Source organism: Jaculus jaculus, chromosome 5, assembly GCF_020740685.1.
Source record: "Jaculus jaculus isolate mJacJac1 chromosome 5, mJacJac1.mat.Y.cur, whole genome shotgun sequence".
NCBI lineage: Eukaryota > Metazoa > Chordata > Mammalia > Rodentia > Dipodidae > Jaculus > Jaculus jaculus.
In genome coordinates, this window is record NC_059106.1 from 125,616,522 (window position 1) to 125,635,059 (window position 18,538).

Below are 18,538 nucleotides of genomic sequence, written 5' to 3' on the forward strand. Positions count from 1 at the left end.
CAGGTCTTGCTGTGTCGTCTCAGCGGGCCTCCAGCCGCCGTCCTCCAGCCTCAGCTCCTCTCTAACGCCCCGCTGGAGGCGTGGGAAGAGCACGCTTTCCCTCCTAACCCGCACCCGGACGCCTTAGCTCGTGGGGTTCCCGGGCAGCCCCACAACCGCCACATTTCGGGGCCAGCGACGCAAAAGACTATTCCTGCTGCTCCTCTACGGTTCTTCCCGGATTCCTCACGAGTGAGCGCTTCCGGTGTCCGGAAGTGCGTCATCAGCGCGCGCCCGCAGCCCCACGCCGCGGAGCCAGGCGGCACCTGGCCTGGGATTCGGGTGGTGGGTGGCACGGGCCGGAGAGTGTGAGCGGCGGCGCGGGTCTCCGCTGCTCGGCGCTGCCATGCAGGTCTCCAGCCTCAACGAGGTGAAGATCTACAGTCTGAGCTGCGGCAAGTCCCTTCCCGAGGTGAGTCCCCGCGCGCCCTCGCTCCAGTTCCGTGTCAGTCCTCGCTGGGCAGCCGCCCCTCTCTTCTGCCGCGGCCTGTTTCAGCGGGGCTCTACACCGGCCCCTGACTCGGGGAGGCCCGGGGCGGACCAGGGCACTGCTGTCACCGCATCCAGAGCTGAGCCGACACATGATCAGAGTAATGAGCTGTGGTGGGACTTTGTGAAGTTCTTTAGGATTGGAGACACGGCTTCAGGGGACGTTCACACTCGCCGCCACGCCGAGAAGAACGCGGACAGATTGATTGACATCTCTTCCTTATTCTAACACCCTCTGCGTTATAATACCGGTTCTTCAGCCCTTTGTGAAGCTCCTACTCTGTGCCAAGTTCTCGGGGTATAGCAGTGAACAAGAGAGATGCAGACTTTTCACCTGCAGAATTTATGGTGCAGGGACAGTTTTCTCTAACCTTGCTGAAATAGGCCTGGACAAGTCAGTAATTTTCTTCAGTCATCTCATATTTAAAGTCTGCAGCTGAGATCTGAAAGATGACTACTGAAGATCACAAGCTAGTCTCTGATGCATAGTTTTAAAAACTTTTTTTTTAAAAAAATACGTTTTCGCTTTATTTTTATTTGTTTGAGAATGATAGGCAGAAAACGAACTCCTGATAGAAACGAACTCCAGACGCATGCGCCACCTTGTGCGTCTGGCTTAAATGGGTCCTGAGGAGTCGAGCCTCGGACGGGGTCCTTAGGCTTCAAAGGCAAGTGCTTAACCGCTAAGCCATCTCTCCAGCCCCTGATGCATAGTTTTTATTTCTTGGAAGTAATGATCAAACCCCTGTCCAAGCATTTCTGGAAGAGAAAATTTTTTGGATGTTCATTACCATCTTGAGACTGTGCACTTGTTAGAAAATAGTTTTAAAGCACACCATTTTATATATACCGGACCACTGCTGGTCTTAGTCAGGCCCTTGAAGAGCAGAATAACTAGCTCTTCTATGTGTCACCTTCCCTGGCAAGATTTGGAGCCAGTGATTCTTCCTTTCATCCAGAATTCAAGCTTAAATAGTTCTTTGTCTTCCAGTTGTTCACACAATGTGATTTTTTTTTTTTTTTTGGCATTCTGCTGCTTATTCTGTTTGTTTATCTAACACTTTATATGTGCAGGTAGTCCTTCCCTCCCTCCCTTTCTTCCTTCCTCCTCTGTCCCCTTCTCCGTCCTCCCTCCCTTTATCCCCTACCCTCCATCCTTTTCTCCCTTACACTCCCTCCCTTTCTCTTCCTCACCTTCCCTCTTCCCCTCCCTTTCCCTCCCTCTCCCTCCCTCTCTCTCCCTCCCTTTCTCTCTCCCTCTCCTTCTTTGTCAGTGTAGGGGATTGAGCTCAGAACCTTTTGCATGCTAGGCAAAGGCTCTACCAATTGGCTACAACCTCAGCCAAAGGCATCTCTGTTTTGGTAGGTAGGTGGTAAATATGTCAGTAATGCCCCTTCTGGGAGAAAGGATACAAAGTGAACAAATGAAAAGACAAGTTCAGATGAGAAAGACTGCTTTAAGTGATGAATAACTAGAGAGAACTCTTATGGATAACAGTGTTGGGAGTGTTTTGGGTAAAAACTACAGGGAAAGGATGGAGGAGATGGTTCACTGGTTAAAGGTACTTCCGCGCAAAGACTGCTGGCCCAGGTTCGATTCCACAGTACCCATATGAAGCCAGATGCATCTAGAGTTTGTTTGCAGTGGCAAGAGACCCTGGTGTGTCTATTTTCATCTATTCTCTCACTCATAAATAAATAAACAAAAATGTATATTTAAGGAAAAAAACCACTACAAGGAAGGCCTCTGTACCAGATGTGGTGGGATTTGAGCAGAAGCTTGGGTGATGAAAAGGAGCCAGTCAGCTTTTACAGTGATGAGCTAACAGATAGTGCAGATGTCTTCAAGTGGGAACGCACATGGCATGGACAAGAAGAGGCACAGGTGTGGCTAGAGCAGCTGAGTCTGGAGAGGCAGGCTCTGTAGCTGAAGCTTAAAAGCTGGCGTTCTGTCCTTAATGGTGTTCAAGTTCTCTGTTGGTTTCATACTTTGCTGCTTTATGGCAAATGATGGCTAGAGAGGGTAGAGGTAGATATTCTAGGTGAGCATCTGAGGAGAGGCTGAGGCACAGAAGGTTTCAGGGACCATTTTGGATACATTGGATGGTAGGAGAGACGAGGTGAAGGAAAGAAAGGAATTGGGAGATGCTGAGAAACAGATGGAAATGATCATAGGAGCATATTGAAATGAGGGAGTTGTGGGCAGAAAACAAAATTTGATTTTTTGAAAACTTTTTTTAATTTTAATTTAACTAATTTATTTATTTGAGAGAGAGAGAATGAGAATGGGTGCTCCAGGGCCTCCAGCCACTACAAACAAACTCTACATGCATGTGCCCCCTTGTGCATCTGGTTTATATGGGTCCAGGGGAATTGAACCGAGATCCTTTGGCTTTGCAGGCAAATGCCTTAACCACTAAGCCATCTCTCCAGCCCTGAAAACTTTTATTTATATATTTACAAACAGAGAGAGATGGAGAAAAGAGAGATAGAGAATCTACAGGTGTTTCTCATTAAATTTTTTTTTTTTAAAGGATTTGGTTCTTTGCTTTAAAAATATTTATTTATTTGAGAGAGAGAGACAGAGAGAGAGAGAGAGTTTGAAAGAGGCAGATAGAGAAAGAGTGAACATGCCAGGGCCTCCATCCACTGTAAATGAACTCTAGATGCCTGTGCTATCTTGTACATCTGGCTTATGTGGATACTGGGCAATCAAAGCTGGGTCCTTGGGCTTTGCAGGCAAGTGCCTTAACCGCGAAGCCATCTCCAGACCCAGTATGGTTCTTTTTCTTCCTCTCTCTTCCTTTTCTCCCCCTTCCTTTTGAATACACGGCCTGCAAATGCTAGGCAAGAACTGTACTATTGAGCTATTCCCCCATTTTTAGTATGATTCTTTTTTTAATTCAATATTTCATTTGTTTACTTATGTGTGTGTGAGAGAGAATGAGAATGGGTGTGCCAGGGGCTCTTTCCACTGCAAATGGACTCCAGATGCATGTGCTACCTTGTGCATTTGGCTTTATGTGGGTACTGGGGAACTGAACCTGGGGGCAGGCTTGAGAAGCAAGTATCTTTAACTGCTGAGCCATCTTCCTAACCCCCTGTATAATTCTTTCTTTCTTTTTTTTTTTTTGTTCATTTTCATTTATTTATTTGAGAGTGACAGACATAGAGAGAAAGACAGATGGAGGGAGAGAGAGAGAATGGGCGCGCCAGGGCCTCCAGCCACTGCAAACGAACTCCAGACGCGTGCGCCCCCTTGTGCATCTGGCTAACGTGGGACCTGGGGAACCGAGCCTCGAACTGGGGTCCTTAGGCTTCACAGGCAAGCGCTTAACCGCTAAGCCATCTCTCCAGCCCAAAATTTTTTGTTTATTTATTTGAGAGCAACAGACAGAGAGAGAGAGACAGATAGAGAGAATGGGTGCTCTAGCCATTGCAAATGAACTCCAGATGTGTGTGTCCCTTGTGCATCTGGCTAACGTGGGTCCTGGGGAATTAAGCCTTGAACCGGCGTCCTTAGGCTTCACAGGCAAGCGCTTAACCGCTAAGCCATCTCTCCAGCCCCTTTTTTGGTTTTTTGAGGCAGGGTCTCACTCTAGCCCAGGCTGACCTGGAATTCACTATGGATTCTCAGGGTGGCCTCAAACTCATGACAATCTTACTACCTTTGCCTACTGAGTACTGGGATTAAAGGCGTGCACCACCACGCCCAGCTCTGTATAATTCTTTATAAGCTGTGATGTTATAGAATACCAAGAAACTATTCAATTCTTTGGTGTTCTTAATAATAATAATAATTATTATTTTGGCTTTGTGGAGGCAGGGTCTCATTGCTATAGTCTCAAGCTGACCTAGAATTCATCTTGTAGCCTAGGCTTGCCTCAAACATACAATAATTTTCTTACCTCAGCTTCCTGAGTGTTGGGATTAAAGGCTTAAACCACATACTCCTGTTACTCTTTTTTCTTTCTTTCTCTTTCTTTTGTTCGTTCTTTCTTTCTTTCTCTCTCTCTCTTTCTTTCTTTCTTTTTTTCATTTGAGAGAGGGAGAGGCAGGCAGAGAGAGAGAGAGAATGGGTGCACCAGGGCCTCTGGGCCACTGTAAATGAACTCCAGATGCATGTGCCCCCTTGTGCATCTGGCTTATGTGAGTACTGGGGAATTGAACCTGGGTCTTTAGGCTTTGCAGACAAGTGCCTTAACCACTAAGCTATCTCTCCAACCCTCCCCTTATTCTTTTTTTTTTAAATATACTTTATTTTTATTTATTTATTTGAGAGAGAGAGAGAGATACAGAAATAGGCAGGTAGAGAGAAAGAGAGAGAATGGGCTCTCCAGGGCTTCCAGCCCTATAAACGAAATCCAGACCCATGCACCCCCTTGTACAGCTGGTTAATGTGGGTCCTGGGGAATCGAACCGAAGTCCTTTGGCTTTGCAGGCAAGCGCCTTAACCGCTAAGCCATCTCTCCAGCCCTCCCCTTTTTCTTAAATATATATTTTTAGGTTATTTTCTCTTGCCCCATGCTAACAACTCCTTGTCTTCCCTGGGAGGATATCAACTTGTGTCAAAATTCCTGAATGTGCTTTCTTTCCTTTCCATATTGACTGTGTTAGAAAATGATGGCCCTTTCAGGTTCTGGGCACCCACAGAGAAGGAAATCATGTCCTCTTTGCTTAGCACGTATTTGCTCAGGAAGGTGAGACTTGTGATTGTATGAATGTTCCTGTTTTTTTTGGGGGGGGTTGTGTGTGTGTATGTTATATGCACATGTACATGTACATGGAGAGGTCAGAGAACAACCTCAAGTGGGGAATTGGACCTGGGTTGTTAGGCTTTGCAAGCAAGCACCTTAACCTCTGAGCCATTTCTCCAATCCAAATTTTCTTTTTTTTTCATTCTTTGTAAAGAGAGAGAGAGATCGAGAGAGAGAGGAGGAGGAGGAGGAAGATCATGGAGTTCAAGTCCAGCTTGAACTACATAATGACTTCTAGGTCATCCTAGGATAGAGTGAAACCCTGCCTTAAAAAACTGATATTAAAAAGCCGGGCATGGTGGTACACACCTTTAATCCAAGCACTCAGGAGGAAGAGGTAGGAGAATTGCTGTGAGTTTGAGGCCACGTTGACACAACATAGTGAATTCTAGACAGGTCAGCCAGGGCTAGAGTGAGACCCTACCTTGAAAAAAAAAATTATATTTATATATATATATGAAAGCCAGTAGTGGTAGCATATACTTAAAAATTTTTTATCTTCTATTTATTTATTTGACAGAACAAGAGAGAGAGAGAGAGAGAGAGAGAGAGAGAGGGAGGGAGAGATAGATGGAGGGAAGGAGAAAGAGAATGAGAATATGGGTGCACCAGGGCCTACAGCTACTGCAAACAAACTCCAGACACATGTGCCTCCTTGTGCATCTGGCTAACGTGGGTCCTGGGGAATCGAACCTGGGTCTTTTGGCTTTGCAGGCAAGGGTGGCACATATTTTTAATCCTAGCACTGGGGAGGAAGAAGAGGTAGTAGGATTGCTGTGAGTTAGAGGCTACCCTGAGGTTACATAGTGAATTTCATGTCAGCTTGAAACCGTACCTCAAAAAACACAAACAAACAGCCTGCCCCCAATATATATGCATGCCGTATACAGTGATGCACACCTGTAATCCACTTTTTACTGGATGAACATGAGTTTGAGGTCAGTCTGGACTGCATTTTGATATCTGTGTCTGTCCGTCTATGCCTGTCTGTCTTACCTAATCTAATCTATCGTAGCCTTACTCAAGTGGATGTAGTTCCGTATATGAATTATAACTCAACTCCAAGGCTTATTGCATTCCTTCAGCTTTGTTACATAAATTACTTTTCTCTTCTGAAAAAAAAATCACAGGTGTTCAAACAAATTTATTGTCTAATATATGTAAGGATATGTAAGAAAAAAATCCAGAAAATATGTTAGCAGTGTAGTTAGATTACTTTATTTTCTCTTACTTTCTGTATTATCAATTTCTATAGGCATGTTTTTTTTTAATAGGAGCATTACTTTTTCAAGCAGAAAACAGTATAAGCAAATTGTTTTCAAATGAAGTCTCTGTTTTTCTTTTAGTGGCTTTCTGACAGGAAGAAGAGAGCCCTGCAGAAGAAAGATGTCGGTGGGTAATTGTCATTGCTCATTCCCCCTAGCTGCATTAGTGGTCTGTGTCACAGGGCCTCTAGCTGCTGCAAATGATCTCCAGATGCATATGTCACTTTGTGTATATATCCAGCTTTACTTGGGTACTGGGGAATTGAACCCAAGTTGTTAGGCTTTGCAGGCAAATGTCTTAACTGCTAAGCATTCTCTTCAACCCTGTTGTGTGTGTGTGTTTTAATGAAGATACTTGTTCTTTTTAAAAAGTCAAACATGTAATGTGTTAGCATGCTGTTCTGTAACTTCGTGTAACAATCAGTTTAAAAAGAAGAAAGCTTGCTGGGTATTGTGGCACACACTTTTAATCCCAGCACTTAGGAGGCAGAGATAAGAGGATTGCCATTAGTTCAAGACCTGCCTGAGACTACATAGTGAATTCCAGGTCAGCCTGGGCTAGAGTGAGACCCTACTTTGGGCGGGGAGGAGGGGGAGGAGGAGAGAGGAAAGCTTTATTTTGCCTCACAGATGTGGTTTTAGCCACCTGGACCCACTGATTTTGGCTCTGGCATGCACATCATGGAGGGAACTGATGGTGGAGAGAACTTACTTTCTACCATCCAGGAAACAAATGGAGAAAGAAGCAGATGAATATCCTAAGATTTTCCTTGAGGGCATGCCTTCAGTGGCCTAAGACCTCTTATTAGGCCCTACCCCTCAAAAGTTCTCCTACCTCCTGTTTGTACCACAGGGACCAAACCTTTAGTACTTGGGCCTCTGGTGATATTTTAAATCTAACTATAACATATAGCTTAGAATACTAGCTAAGAAAACTTGTGGTTGAAGCTGGGCATGGTGGCGTATACCTTTAATCCCAGCACTCGGGAGGCAGAGGTAGGAGGATTGCCATGGGTTCAAGGCACCCTGAGATGACAGAGTTAATTCCAGGTCAGCCTGGACCAGAGTGAGACCCTACCTCAAAAAAACAAAAACAAACAAACAAAAAAAAAAGAAAACTTGCGGTTGAATGAATGGGCTGTACTGGTGTCCTTCCCCAAGACTGGGAAGCTCTTGTGGTATGTATTACCTGCTTGTAGTGCTGTGTCTGTTTAGCATGGTTTGTCCTTATTGGGCATTTTAAACTAGTTGTTATTTTCTGTCTCTCTGTAGATGTTCGTAGGAGGATTGAACTTATTCAGGATTTTGAAATGCCTACTGTGTGTACCACTATTAAGGTGTCAAAAGATGGACAGTATATTTTAGCAACAGGTAAGCATCTTTATGGTTATGACTTATATACATTTCATAGCAGGAAGTGCTGTGGCCTTGCAAAATCATCTTCTGTTTAACCCTAACATTTTGCTATTAAAAAATTCCAAACATGGGCTGGAGGGATGGCTTAGTGGTTAAGGCGTTTGCCTGCAAAGCCAAAGAATCCTGGTTCCACTGTCTAGGACCCACATAAGCTAGATGCACTAGGAGGTGCATGCAACTGGAGTTCCTTTGCAGAAGCTGGAGGCCCTGGTACGCCCATTCTCTCTCTCCCTATGCCTCCTTCTCTCTCCCAAATGAATAAATGAAATATATATTTAAAAATAAAAAATAAAGGCATGTGCCACCATGCCTAACTCCATTGAAAAAAAAAAAATCCAAACATTCATAAGTACTGGGAAAACAAAACTATATGAGCATCCATTTATCCATTGCTTAGATTCTGTAGTAAGTAGTTTACTGAGTTTCCTTTATCACATTTTGATTCCATTTGTTGGGGTTATGGTGCATGCTATTATACTTAGTGTTTTATTTTTAATATTTACTTATTAGAGAGAAAGAGAAAATGAGAGAATGGGTATGCCAGGGTTTCTAGCCACTGCACATGAACTCCAAATGCATGTAGTACCTTGTGCTTACATGGCTACTGAGGAATCAAACCAGGGTCCTTAGGCTTTGCAGGCAAGTGCCTTAACCAATAAGTCATCACACCAGCTACATATATTTTTCGTTTTGAGTTGGTCTTGCTTTGTATCCCAGGCTGGCCTTGAACTCATGATCCTCTTGCTTTACTGGCTGTTAAGTAATATAAACATTAAAAACTATTTATTTGTATGTGAGAGAGAGAGGAAGAGAGAGGGAGGGAAGGGCAAGAGGGAGAGAGGAAGAAAGAGAAAGGAAAAGAGTGTATGGACATGCTAGGTACTCCTGCTGCCACAAACCAACTCCAGATACATGTGTGACTTTGTGCATGAGGCTTTACATGGATACTGGGGAATTAAACCTGGGCTGTCAAGCTTTGCAAGCACCTTTAACCACTTAGCCATCTTTCCTGCCTCACTTTTTAAAATTTAAATTTAATTTTTTTTTTTTTTTTTTAGTTTTAGAGAGTGAGATAGAGACACAGAGAGAGAATTGGCCACCAGGGCCTTAGCCACTGAAACCGAACTCCAGATGTTGTACCACTTAGTGGACATATGCAACCTTGTGCTTGCCTCACCTTTGTGCATCTGGCTTATGTGGGATCTGGATGGACCATGGGTCCTTAGGCTTCGCAGGCAAGTGCTTTAATTGCTAAGCCATCTCTCCAGTTCTCCCCATTTTATTTTATTTTTGGTTTTTCGAGGTAGGGTCTCACTCTAGCCCAGGCTGACCTGGAATTGACTATGTAGTCTCAGGGTGGCCTCAATCTCATGGAGATCCTCCTATCTCTGCCTCCCAAGTTCTGGGATTAAAGGCATGCACCACCACGCCCGGCCTCATTTTTATTATAATTCTTCTTTTGATGATTCTGTTCCATTGTACCTGGTAAGTACTTAGGAGTGGAATTGCTGGGTCAAAGGGTAGTATGTGTTTAGTTATATGGGAAATTGTTAGGGCTTTTTCCAATATATATGATTCACACTTTACCAAAATGAAGGAGGGTGTTAAGAAAGATCACTTTAAGCATACTTTTCAGTATCATGCATTACTTTTTCTTGTACATTAAGGTTTTACAGTACACATGTTACTGTAATTAGTAACTCAGTGTTTTGATTTTAAAATTGATCTTGGCCTGGAGAGGTGGCTTAGTGGTTAAGCAAAGCCAAAGGACCCAGGTTTGATTCCCTAGTACCTATGTAAAGCCAGATGCACAAGGTGGCACATGCATCTGGAGTTTGTTTGCAGTGGCTAGAGACCCTGGTGTGTCCATTCTTTCTCTATCTGCCTTTCTCTCTCTGTCTCAAATAATTAAATTTAAAAAATTGATTTTTGTTTTCCCTTATTGCAAGCATTATAATCATATAGAATACCAACATTACAGATACTCATAAGATAAATTATGAAAATCTCCAAAATTGTACTTCATACAGGTAGTCAATGTGACATTTGTACTTATTCTGCACACTGTTCCCAAACAGAGGACTAGAACTGGATCGTACACACGCTGTCCTGTGGTGCTCAGCTGTGCTCACCAGTGTACCACCAATACCGTACCTGTTCCTGAGCTTTGGAAGCTCCCCTTGTCAGAGTTACAGTTCTGTTCTTCCTCCTCGTGACCTGGACCACGCTTCCTTGTGTGAACTTGCCAGTATTTACTTAAGCATTTCTCTCTCAGTGGACATTTGTTTGCTTTCACTTTCTGGCCACTTAGAAACAATGTTGCAGTGAGAAACAATGTTGCGGTGAACATTATCTTTGCTACTTAATGGCTAATTTACAAAGGTCTACCTATTGTATAAATTGAATCTGTCTATCCTGTTTGTATCTGTCCTGTACTTAGTAGATATTATGGCTTATCCTCAGAAGTTGTATCAACCTATACTAATCAACAACAGTCTATAAGAATCATTTTGTCCATGCCTTTAATCCTAGCATTTGGGAGGCAGAGGAAGGAGGATTAACTGAAGCCAGTCAGCGCAGGCTAGCGTGAGACCTTGCCTTGAAAAATCCTCTCACTCCCCCCCCCCAATAAAAGAATCATTTTTAACTTTTTTACCAACATAGATACCAACCATCTTTTTTCAGCATTACTGTTCTGATGGGTAAACTGTCTCATTATTTTAGTCTTTTATTAGATTTTTTGAAAAGCTTAATGGGTGTTTATGTGTCATTTTCTATGACTTGCTTGTTTACCCTTTGTGCATTTCCCCCTTGAGATATTTGGGTGGGGCTGCTGTTAAATCCCTTTCCTTTGATTTGTTTATAATTAATCCTATTACCTCAGAACACAAAGTACACTCAACAGTTCTGAAAGATCTCAACTATGAAATATATATATTTAGATTTTACATCCCATTCATTTTTTTATAGGAACTTATAAACCTCGGGTTCGATGTTATGACACCTATCAATTGTCCTTGAAGTTTGAACGGTGTTTAGATTCCGAAGGTAAGATGCTAACTTTGGACTCATCAAAATAGCTTTTTAGCTGGTTGTGGTAATTAATCCTTGAGGCCACCCTGAGACTACATAGTAAATTCTAGGTTAGGCTGGGCTAGAGTAAGACTCTTATCTCAGCCCTGCCCCCCCCAAAAAACAACAAAACAACAGCAACAACAAAAAGCTTTTTATATTGTCTCCTGGCTTTGACATAATGGTCTAGGTGTTGGTTTTCTATTGCTATAGTAAGTTAGTGTAGATATAGTGACTTGAAGCATCTGTTTAGCAACAGGCTGTCTGTGTTCTGTGCTCAGGGCTACCCTACCCCTGGGGTCAACCAGATAGGGCTCTTCCCTGTAGTTGGGTGAGGATCTGCTTCCTGACTCATGCAGGTTGTTGTGGCTGTGCAACTTGGTGGGAAAGTGTCCTTTCTTGTTGACTCTCCCCTGGAAGCTAATTGGCTTGTAGAGGTTGCTGGAACTTTTCCAGAACTAGAGAGAATGTGTTTTGTTTTTTTTCCAAGAGTAAATAGTGATGCCATTTACTTAAAATTTTTTTTTAAATTTTTATTTATTTATTTGACAGAGAAAGAGGGAAGGGAGGGAAAGAGAGAGGGAGGGAGGAAGGATGGGCATGCCAGGGCGTCCAGCCATTTCAGATGAACTCCAGATGTGTGCACCCCCTTGTGCATCTGGCTAACGTAGGTCCTGGGGAATTGAACTGGGATCCTTTGGCTTTGCAGGCAAATGCCTTAACAGATAAGCCATCTCTGTTGCCCAGTGATGCCATTTAAAATGGTTACTCTGAGGGGAAAAAAATATGTATATGTGTGTGTGTATATGTATGTATGTATGTGTGTATATATATATATATATATATATATATGAATGAATGAATAAATGACAGTAGCACTGACTAAGGCATTTGCAAAAAAATATGTATATGTATATATATGTATGTATATGTATATGTGTGTGTATATGTATGTATGTGTGTATATATATGAATGAATGAATAAATGACAGTAGCACTGACTAAGGCATTTGCAACCAAATCACAATGTCCTCTTTTGTCCTGTTCATGCTGCCTTCTTTGAGCTTTTCTTCCTGACCAGAGGCCTGTAGAGGCTCACGGGGGGGGGGGGGGCAGGGAAGCAGTCCCCAGTCAGAGCAGTCAGTCAGAGTTTCTGTACTTTTCTCCTTTCTAAAGGGTTTTTTCTTGGAAGTAATCATTCTACTCCCAAAGAAGGGAGTGTGGCAGGGCACAGGGCTGGCTCCCTGTGGAAGATCCCCTTCTACCCAGACCTAAGCAGGGATTCTAACTGAATGCTGGGTTTATTTAGGTTTGTCTCCAGGGCATCTCCTAGGCCTCTGTGGCTTTGATTCTTTTGGTTACCACACAACTCAAGGGAGACTTCCAAGGTACAAGGAGCAAGACACTAAGCCACACTCCAGAAAGAGACCAGGGAGAAGGTTGGGTTCTGCTCTGGGCAATGTGAGGGGTGGTGTCTAGGGATGCCTTGGACAAATCTGCTTAGATTTTTATTTGTTTGTTTTTTGTTTTATTGGCTGATCTGGAATTCACTATGTATTCTCAAGGTAGCCTTGAACTCAGAGTGATCCTCCTATTTCTGCCTCCCAAGTGCTGGGATTAAAGGCGTGCACCACCATACCCTGCTCTGATTCATTTTGTAGAAGAGCTGCTACTGCAGAAATTGTCCCCTGGACTGCCCTCTGCCCCAGCTGTCAGCATGTTTGAGTTCCAAGGTGCCTTTCCTGGCTTCTTCTGTACTGGACCCATGTGGGTAGCAGCTTGGTCTGGGACTCTTTTTTTAAAAAAAAATTTTATTTTTATTTATTTGAGAGTGACAGAGAGAAAGAAGCAGAGAGAGAGAGGGGGGGGGGGTTTGGGCACACCAGGGCCACCAGCCACTGCAAACGCACTCCAGTTGCATGCGCCCCCTTGTGCATCTAGCTAACATGGGTCCTGGGGAATCAAGCCTTGAACTGGGGTCCTAAGGCTTCATAGGCAAGCACTTAAATGCTAAACCACCTCTCCAGCCCTGGCCTGGGACTCTTGTTTCCAGGGAGCCTGGCTGTTTTATCTAGGCTTTAGTTGGGAAGTGTCTGGGGTAGATGGGTCTTAAGTATAACATGGATGGATGGCAAAGTTAAATAGTAGTGTTTAACATTGGGTTTTACTTTTGCTGTTGTGGCCATTTGTCATTGTCTCATTGTTAAAGTGCCAAAAATGAATCCCTGTTCTGTCTGTCACTGCTCACTCACAGTGGCTTCTGCCCTTGCTACATACATGGTGTCTGTCTGCCGGTTCCACAGTCTCTTAGGAGATTGGCCCGAGTCCTCCTAAGACTTGGTCAGAGTCCAAGCTTGTCTCCTGTGCTGTGTTGGAACTCTGCTTTTAAGAGGGTTGTTATGGTTAAACCTCCTCTTTGCCACATAATGTAACACAGTCATGAAAGCAGTGTCTCCTTTGAGTCACAGGCCCTACCTACACTCTCACAGTAGTGGGAGTGAAGGTCAGTAGGGGCTGATCACAGTGGGCAAGTTGAAATGGGAGAAGTTAAGTTTTATTAGTTAGCCTAGTGTTTAGAACTAAAGAAAAAAAAAGTTAATGGGGTATGTGAAAGTAGTAGAAATTTTGTATGCCACTAATAATAGCTGTTTTCACTTTGTAGATTGTCAAAAGATTACTGTTGCCTTTTAAAATTTGTTGTGTGTGTGTGTGTGTGTGTGTGTGCACGCACACGTGAAGGTACATGTTGGGGTCAGAGGGCAACTTCAAGGTTTTTGTGGTTCACCTTTGAGACAGTCTCTTTTGCCACTGCTAACCAATGGCCATACTACAGAGGAAGATCAAACTAGCTGGGCCGTAAGCTTTGGATTCTCCTGGCTCTATCTCCCATTGTAAAGTGGGGACACTGGTATCACAGATGCATGTGCCACTTTGCATCTGGCTTTATGTAGGTGCTAGGGAATTGAACCCAAGGCCAGCAGTCTTCACAGGAAAGCACCTTTAATTGCTGAGTCATCTCCCCAGCGGAGCATTGCCCCTTTTTTTTTTCTGTTTTGGTTTTTCGAGGTTAGGTCTCACTCTAGCCCAGGCTGACCTGGAATTCACTCTGTAGTCTCAGGGTGGCCTCGAACTCAACAGTGACCCTCCTACCTCTCCCTCCCGAGTGCTGGGATTAAAGGTGTGTGCCACCACACCTGGCTCATCATTGCCCTTTTTAAAAGCAGCATTTTATAAAATGTTCTTACATCTCAGTAAAAATAGTGATAAAAAGGCCTAGTATGGTGGTGCACGCCTTTAATGTCAGCATTTGGGAAGCAGAATTAGGAGGGTTGCTGTGAGTTTGAGGTCAGTCTGAGACTACAGAGTGAGTGCCAGGTCAGCCTGGGCTAGAGTGAGACCCTACCTTAAAACAAACAACAACAATTTAAAAAGTATTTAAAAGCCACATTTTGTGAATTAGTGTCAGTTCTGTAAAATCTAGATCTAGTATTAGAAGCTAACACTTGTAATATTCTATTTAGTATTTCAGAGGGAGTATATAAATTTTGTTCTTGTTTTATGTAGGGATAGAAAATGTGTTTGTGTATAATTTCTGTATTAAAATCTTCACATGAAGTTTGAATTTCTATTAAGAATGTTGATTGATAATTGCATTTTTCCCTATTACTTTTCAGTTGTCACCTTTGAAATATTATCTGATGACTATTCAAAGGTATGTTCATAGCATTGGTTTGAACTTGCTGTACTCCAGAAATGAGTGAGTGGAACTTAATTTTATCATAATTATTTTATAATGTTCCCATTGTTAAATTAAAAGTGACTGTATACTAATAGATTATCTGTCATTTCTATTAATACATTTTTAGATAAGATATGTGTCTTTTAAAAGAATATTGATAGAGATAGACTTTGCTTAGTCTAATATTATGATCTGTTCTCAGTATCACATATTATAGCTTGTCTACATTAAAATTTATTTATTTATTTACTTATAAGTAGAGAGAAAGAGAATGGGTGCACCAGGGCCTCATGGTGCTGCAAACAGATTCCAGATGCATGTTGCACTCTGTGCATCCGGCTTTACACAGGTATTAGAGAATCAAACCCAGGCCAGCAGACTTGTAAGCAAGTGCCTTTAACCACTGAGCAATCTCCCCAACCACATTATCTATCTATCTATCTATTTCTATATATATTTAAATATTTTATTTATTTATTTATGAGAGAGAAAGAGACAGATAAAGAAAGAGAGAATGGGCATGCTAGGGCCTCTAGCCACTGCATACGAACTCCAGACACATGTGCCCCCTTGTGCAGCTGGCTTATGTGGGTCCCGGGGAAATTGAACCTGGGTCCTTAGGTTTCACAGGCAAATGCTGTAACTGATAAGCCATTTCCCCAGTCCCCTTATCTATATTTGTAATAATTGGTACTGATGATCTTTTGAAAATCATCTTGCAGTGTAGGTTTGTGGTTGTGGTGATTGAATTTAGCCTATGGTTATCTATTTGCCAGGTTGCTTTCAATTTCTTATTTATATAAGAAAAGTAAGCTTGATATGCTTACTTTTCTTTAAAAAAGTTATTTAAATATTTTTATTTATTTGCAAGGAGAGGGAGTGGGAGGGAGAGAGAGAGAGAGCGAGAGAGAGCAAGAGAGAGAGAGAGAGAGAGAAAGAGAGAGAGGGAGGGAGAGAGAGAGAGGGAGAGAGAGAGAAAGTGTGTGTGTGTGTGTCTGTGTATGGACATGCCAGGCCCCCCTGCTACTGGAAATGCACTCCAGATGCATATGCCACTTTGTGAATCTGGCTTTACATGGGTCCTGGGGAATCGAACCAAGAATGGTAGGTATTAGTAGCAAGCACCTTTAACTGCTGAACCGTCTCTCCAACCCTTCTTATTTATTTAAAAGAGAAATGACGGGCTGGTGAGATGCCTTCGTGGTTAAGACGCTTGCATGCAAATCCAAAGGATCCAAGTTTGATTCCCTGCGACCCACATAAGCACAAGGTAGTGCATGTGTCTGGGAGTTTGTTTGCATCAGCTGGAAGTCCTGGCATGCCAATTCTTTCTCTTTCCTTGTGTCTCAAATAAGTAAATACTAAAATAAACATTTTTTTTTTTTTAAATAAAAGAGATTGAGGGGGGAGAGAGACACAGAGAGGAAAAAGAATGGACACCTCAGGGCCTCTTGTCAGTGCAATTAAGCTATAGATGCATGTGGTACTTTGCATCTGGCTTTATGTGGGTACTGGAATGAAACCCAGGCTGTCAGGCTTTCTAAGCTAGTACCTTTAACCACTGAGCAATCTTTCCAGTCTCTCTTGAATTTTCTTTCTTTTTCTTTTCTCTTGACAGCTTCCGTAAACATAGACAGTAAAACCATGATAATTTCCTCCTTCCATTCCTGTTCCCCTCTCTCAAATCCACCCTCCATTAAATCCCTTTCCTCTTCCAACCAGTCTCTCTTTTCTAAAAAAAAAAAAAATATATTTTTATTTATTTATTTGACAGAGAAAGAGAGAGAGTGAGTGAGAGAATGGCCGTGCCAGGGCCTCCAGCCACTGCAAATGAACTCCAGACACGTGCATCCCCTTGTGCATCTGGCTAACATGGGTCCTGGGGAATGAAACCTGGGTCCTTTGGCCTTGCAGGCAAATGCCTTAACCACTAAACCATCCATCCTTTCAGTCCCTGTCTCTTTCTCTCTTTTTTTTTTTTTTTTTTTTTTTGAGGTAGGGTTTCACTCTAGCTCAGGCTTTCCTGGAATTCACTATGTAGTCTCAGGGTGGCCTTGAACTCACGGTGATCCTCCTACCTCTGCCTCCCGAGTGCTGGGATTAAAGGCGTGCGCCACCACACCCAGCCCTGTCTCTTATTTTGATGTCATCATGTTTTCCTCCTTTTATGTTCTTATGTAGGTAGTTTCAGGCACTGCAGGTCATGAATGTCAAGGCCATTTTGTGACTGAAAGTCTGCTTTGTAAGCAGTCTTTAAGTTGTAGGTTCTGTGGTGACTTCTGTGAGCTTGCGCTCTATAGCTGGACAGCTGCTTGGGTAGCCTGAGCTTCTAGCCCTATTGCATGCCATCCAACAACTTTTTTTTTTTGAGGTGGGGTTTCACTCTAGTTCAGGCTGACCTGGAATTTACTATGTAGAACTCACAGCGATCCTCTTATCTCTGCCTCCTGAGTGCTGAGATTAAAGGCATGCGCACCATGCCTGGTCCAACGACTTTTTTTTTCAAGGTAGGTTCTCGTTCTAGCCCAGGATGACCTGGAATTCACTGTGTAGTCTCAGGGTAGCTTCAGACTCTCGGCGATCTTCCTACTTCTGCCTCCCGAGTGCTGGAATTAAAGGCTCTTACCGTCATGCCTGGCCAGCTTTCTTATATCTTGCTTTATTTATTTGATAAAAAGAGGCAGACAGAGAGAGAGAGAGTATTAGCATGCCAGGGCCTCCTGCCACTGCAAACAAACTCCAGATACATGCACTACTTGTGCACATGTCTTTACTAGGTATTGGGGAATCAAACCCAGGGTGTCAGGCTTTGCAACCAAGCACCTTTAACCACTGAACTACTCTTTAGCTCCTTTTTCTTTTCGTTATACAATTGGTTCATCATTTGATTTTTAAAAATATTTTTACTTATTTGCAAGCAGAGAGAGAGAGGTGGAAGGGGTGTGCTTGGGCCTCCTGCCATTGCAAATAAACTACATACACGTGCTACTCTGTGCATCTGACTTTACATGAGTACTGGGGAATTGAACCTGGCATTTTGGCTTTGCAAGCAAGTGCCTAAACTGCTGAGCCATCTTTCTAGCATTTTTATTTTATTTTATTTTAGAGAGAGATAGACACACACACACAGAATTGGTGTGCCAGGGCTTGAGCCTCTACAATTACACTCCAGACTATTACTCCACCTAGTGAGCATGTGCGACCTTGCTCTTGCTTCACTTTGGTGCATCTGGCTTATGTGGGATCTGGAGAGTTGAACATGGGTCCTTAGGCTCTGCAGGCAAGTGCCTTAATTGATAAGCCATCTCTCCAGCCCTTCTCTCCAGCATTTTCAATAGGTGCAAAATTGTTAGGAAAGTTTTAACTCATTAAAAATGAAAAGGAACCTGGGTGTGGTGGCACACACTTTTAATCCCAGTTCTTGGGAGGCAAAAGTAGGAGGTATGCAGTGAGTTCAACGCCAGCCTGGGACTGCAGAGTGAGCACCAGGTCAGCCTAGATAAGAGTGAGACTCCTGCCTCAAAAAGAAAAGGATATGAAACACATGCTCCTAAACACTAATGTGTATAGGTTTTGGTTTTTTTTTTTTTTTTTAAGAGAGATAGAGACAGAGGCAGAGAGAGAATGGGCATGCCAGGGTCTCTAGTTGCTGCAAACGAACTCCAAATGCATGCACCACCTTGTGCTTCTGGCTTACATGGATTGTGGGGAATCAAGCCTGAGTCCTTTGGCATTGCAGGCAAACACCCTAACTGCTAAGC

The 18,538-nt window shown here is 43.1% G+C and overlaps 1 protein-coding gene across 2 annotated transcripts in view; it reads left to right on the forward strand.

Moving 5' to 3' along the window:
* Positions 1–298: 298 nt before the first annotated feature.
* Nol10 (nucleolar protein 10) overlaps positions 299–18,538 on the forward strand; it is a 115,334-nt gene continuing 97,094 nt past the window's right edge. The window contains exons 1-5 of one of the 2 annotated variants that reach the window (XM_045150422.1): positions 299–451; positions 6,632–6,677; positions 7,823–7,921; positions 10,937–11,014; positions 14,713–14,750. In XM_045150422.1, coding sequence (XP_045006357.1) covers positions 386–451; positions 6,632–6,677; positions 7,823–7,921; positions 10,937–11,014; positions 14,713–14,750 — 327 coding nt within the window. In that variant the 5' untranslated portion in view covers positions 299–385. Of the gene's footprint in view, positions 452–481; positions 1,197–6,631; positions 6,678–7,822; positions 7,922–10,936; positions 11,015–14,712; positions 14,751–18,538 lie in introns of those variants that run through there. The other variant, XM_045150423.1, reaches the window with a different exon arrangement.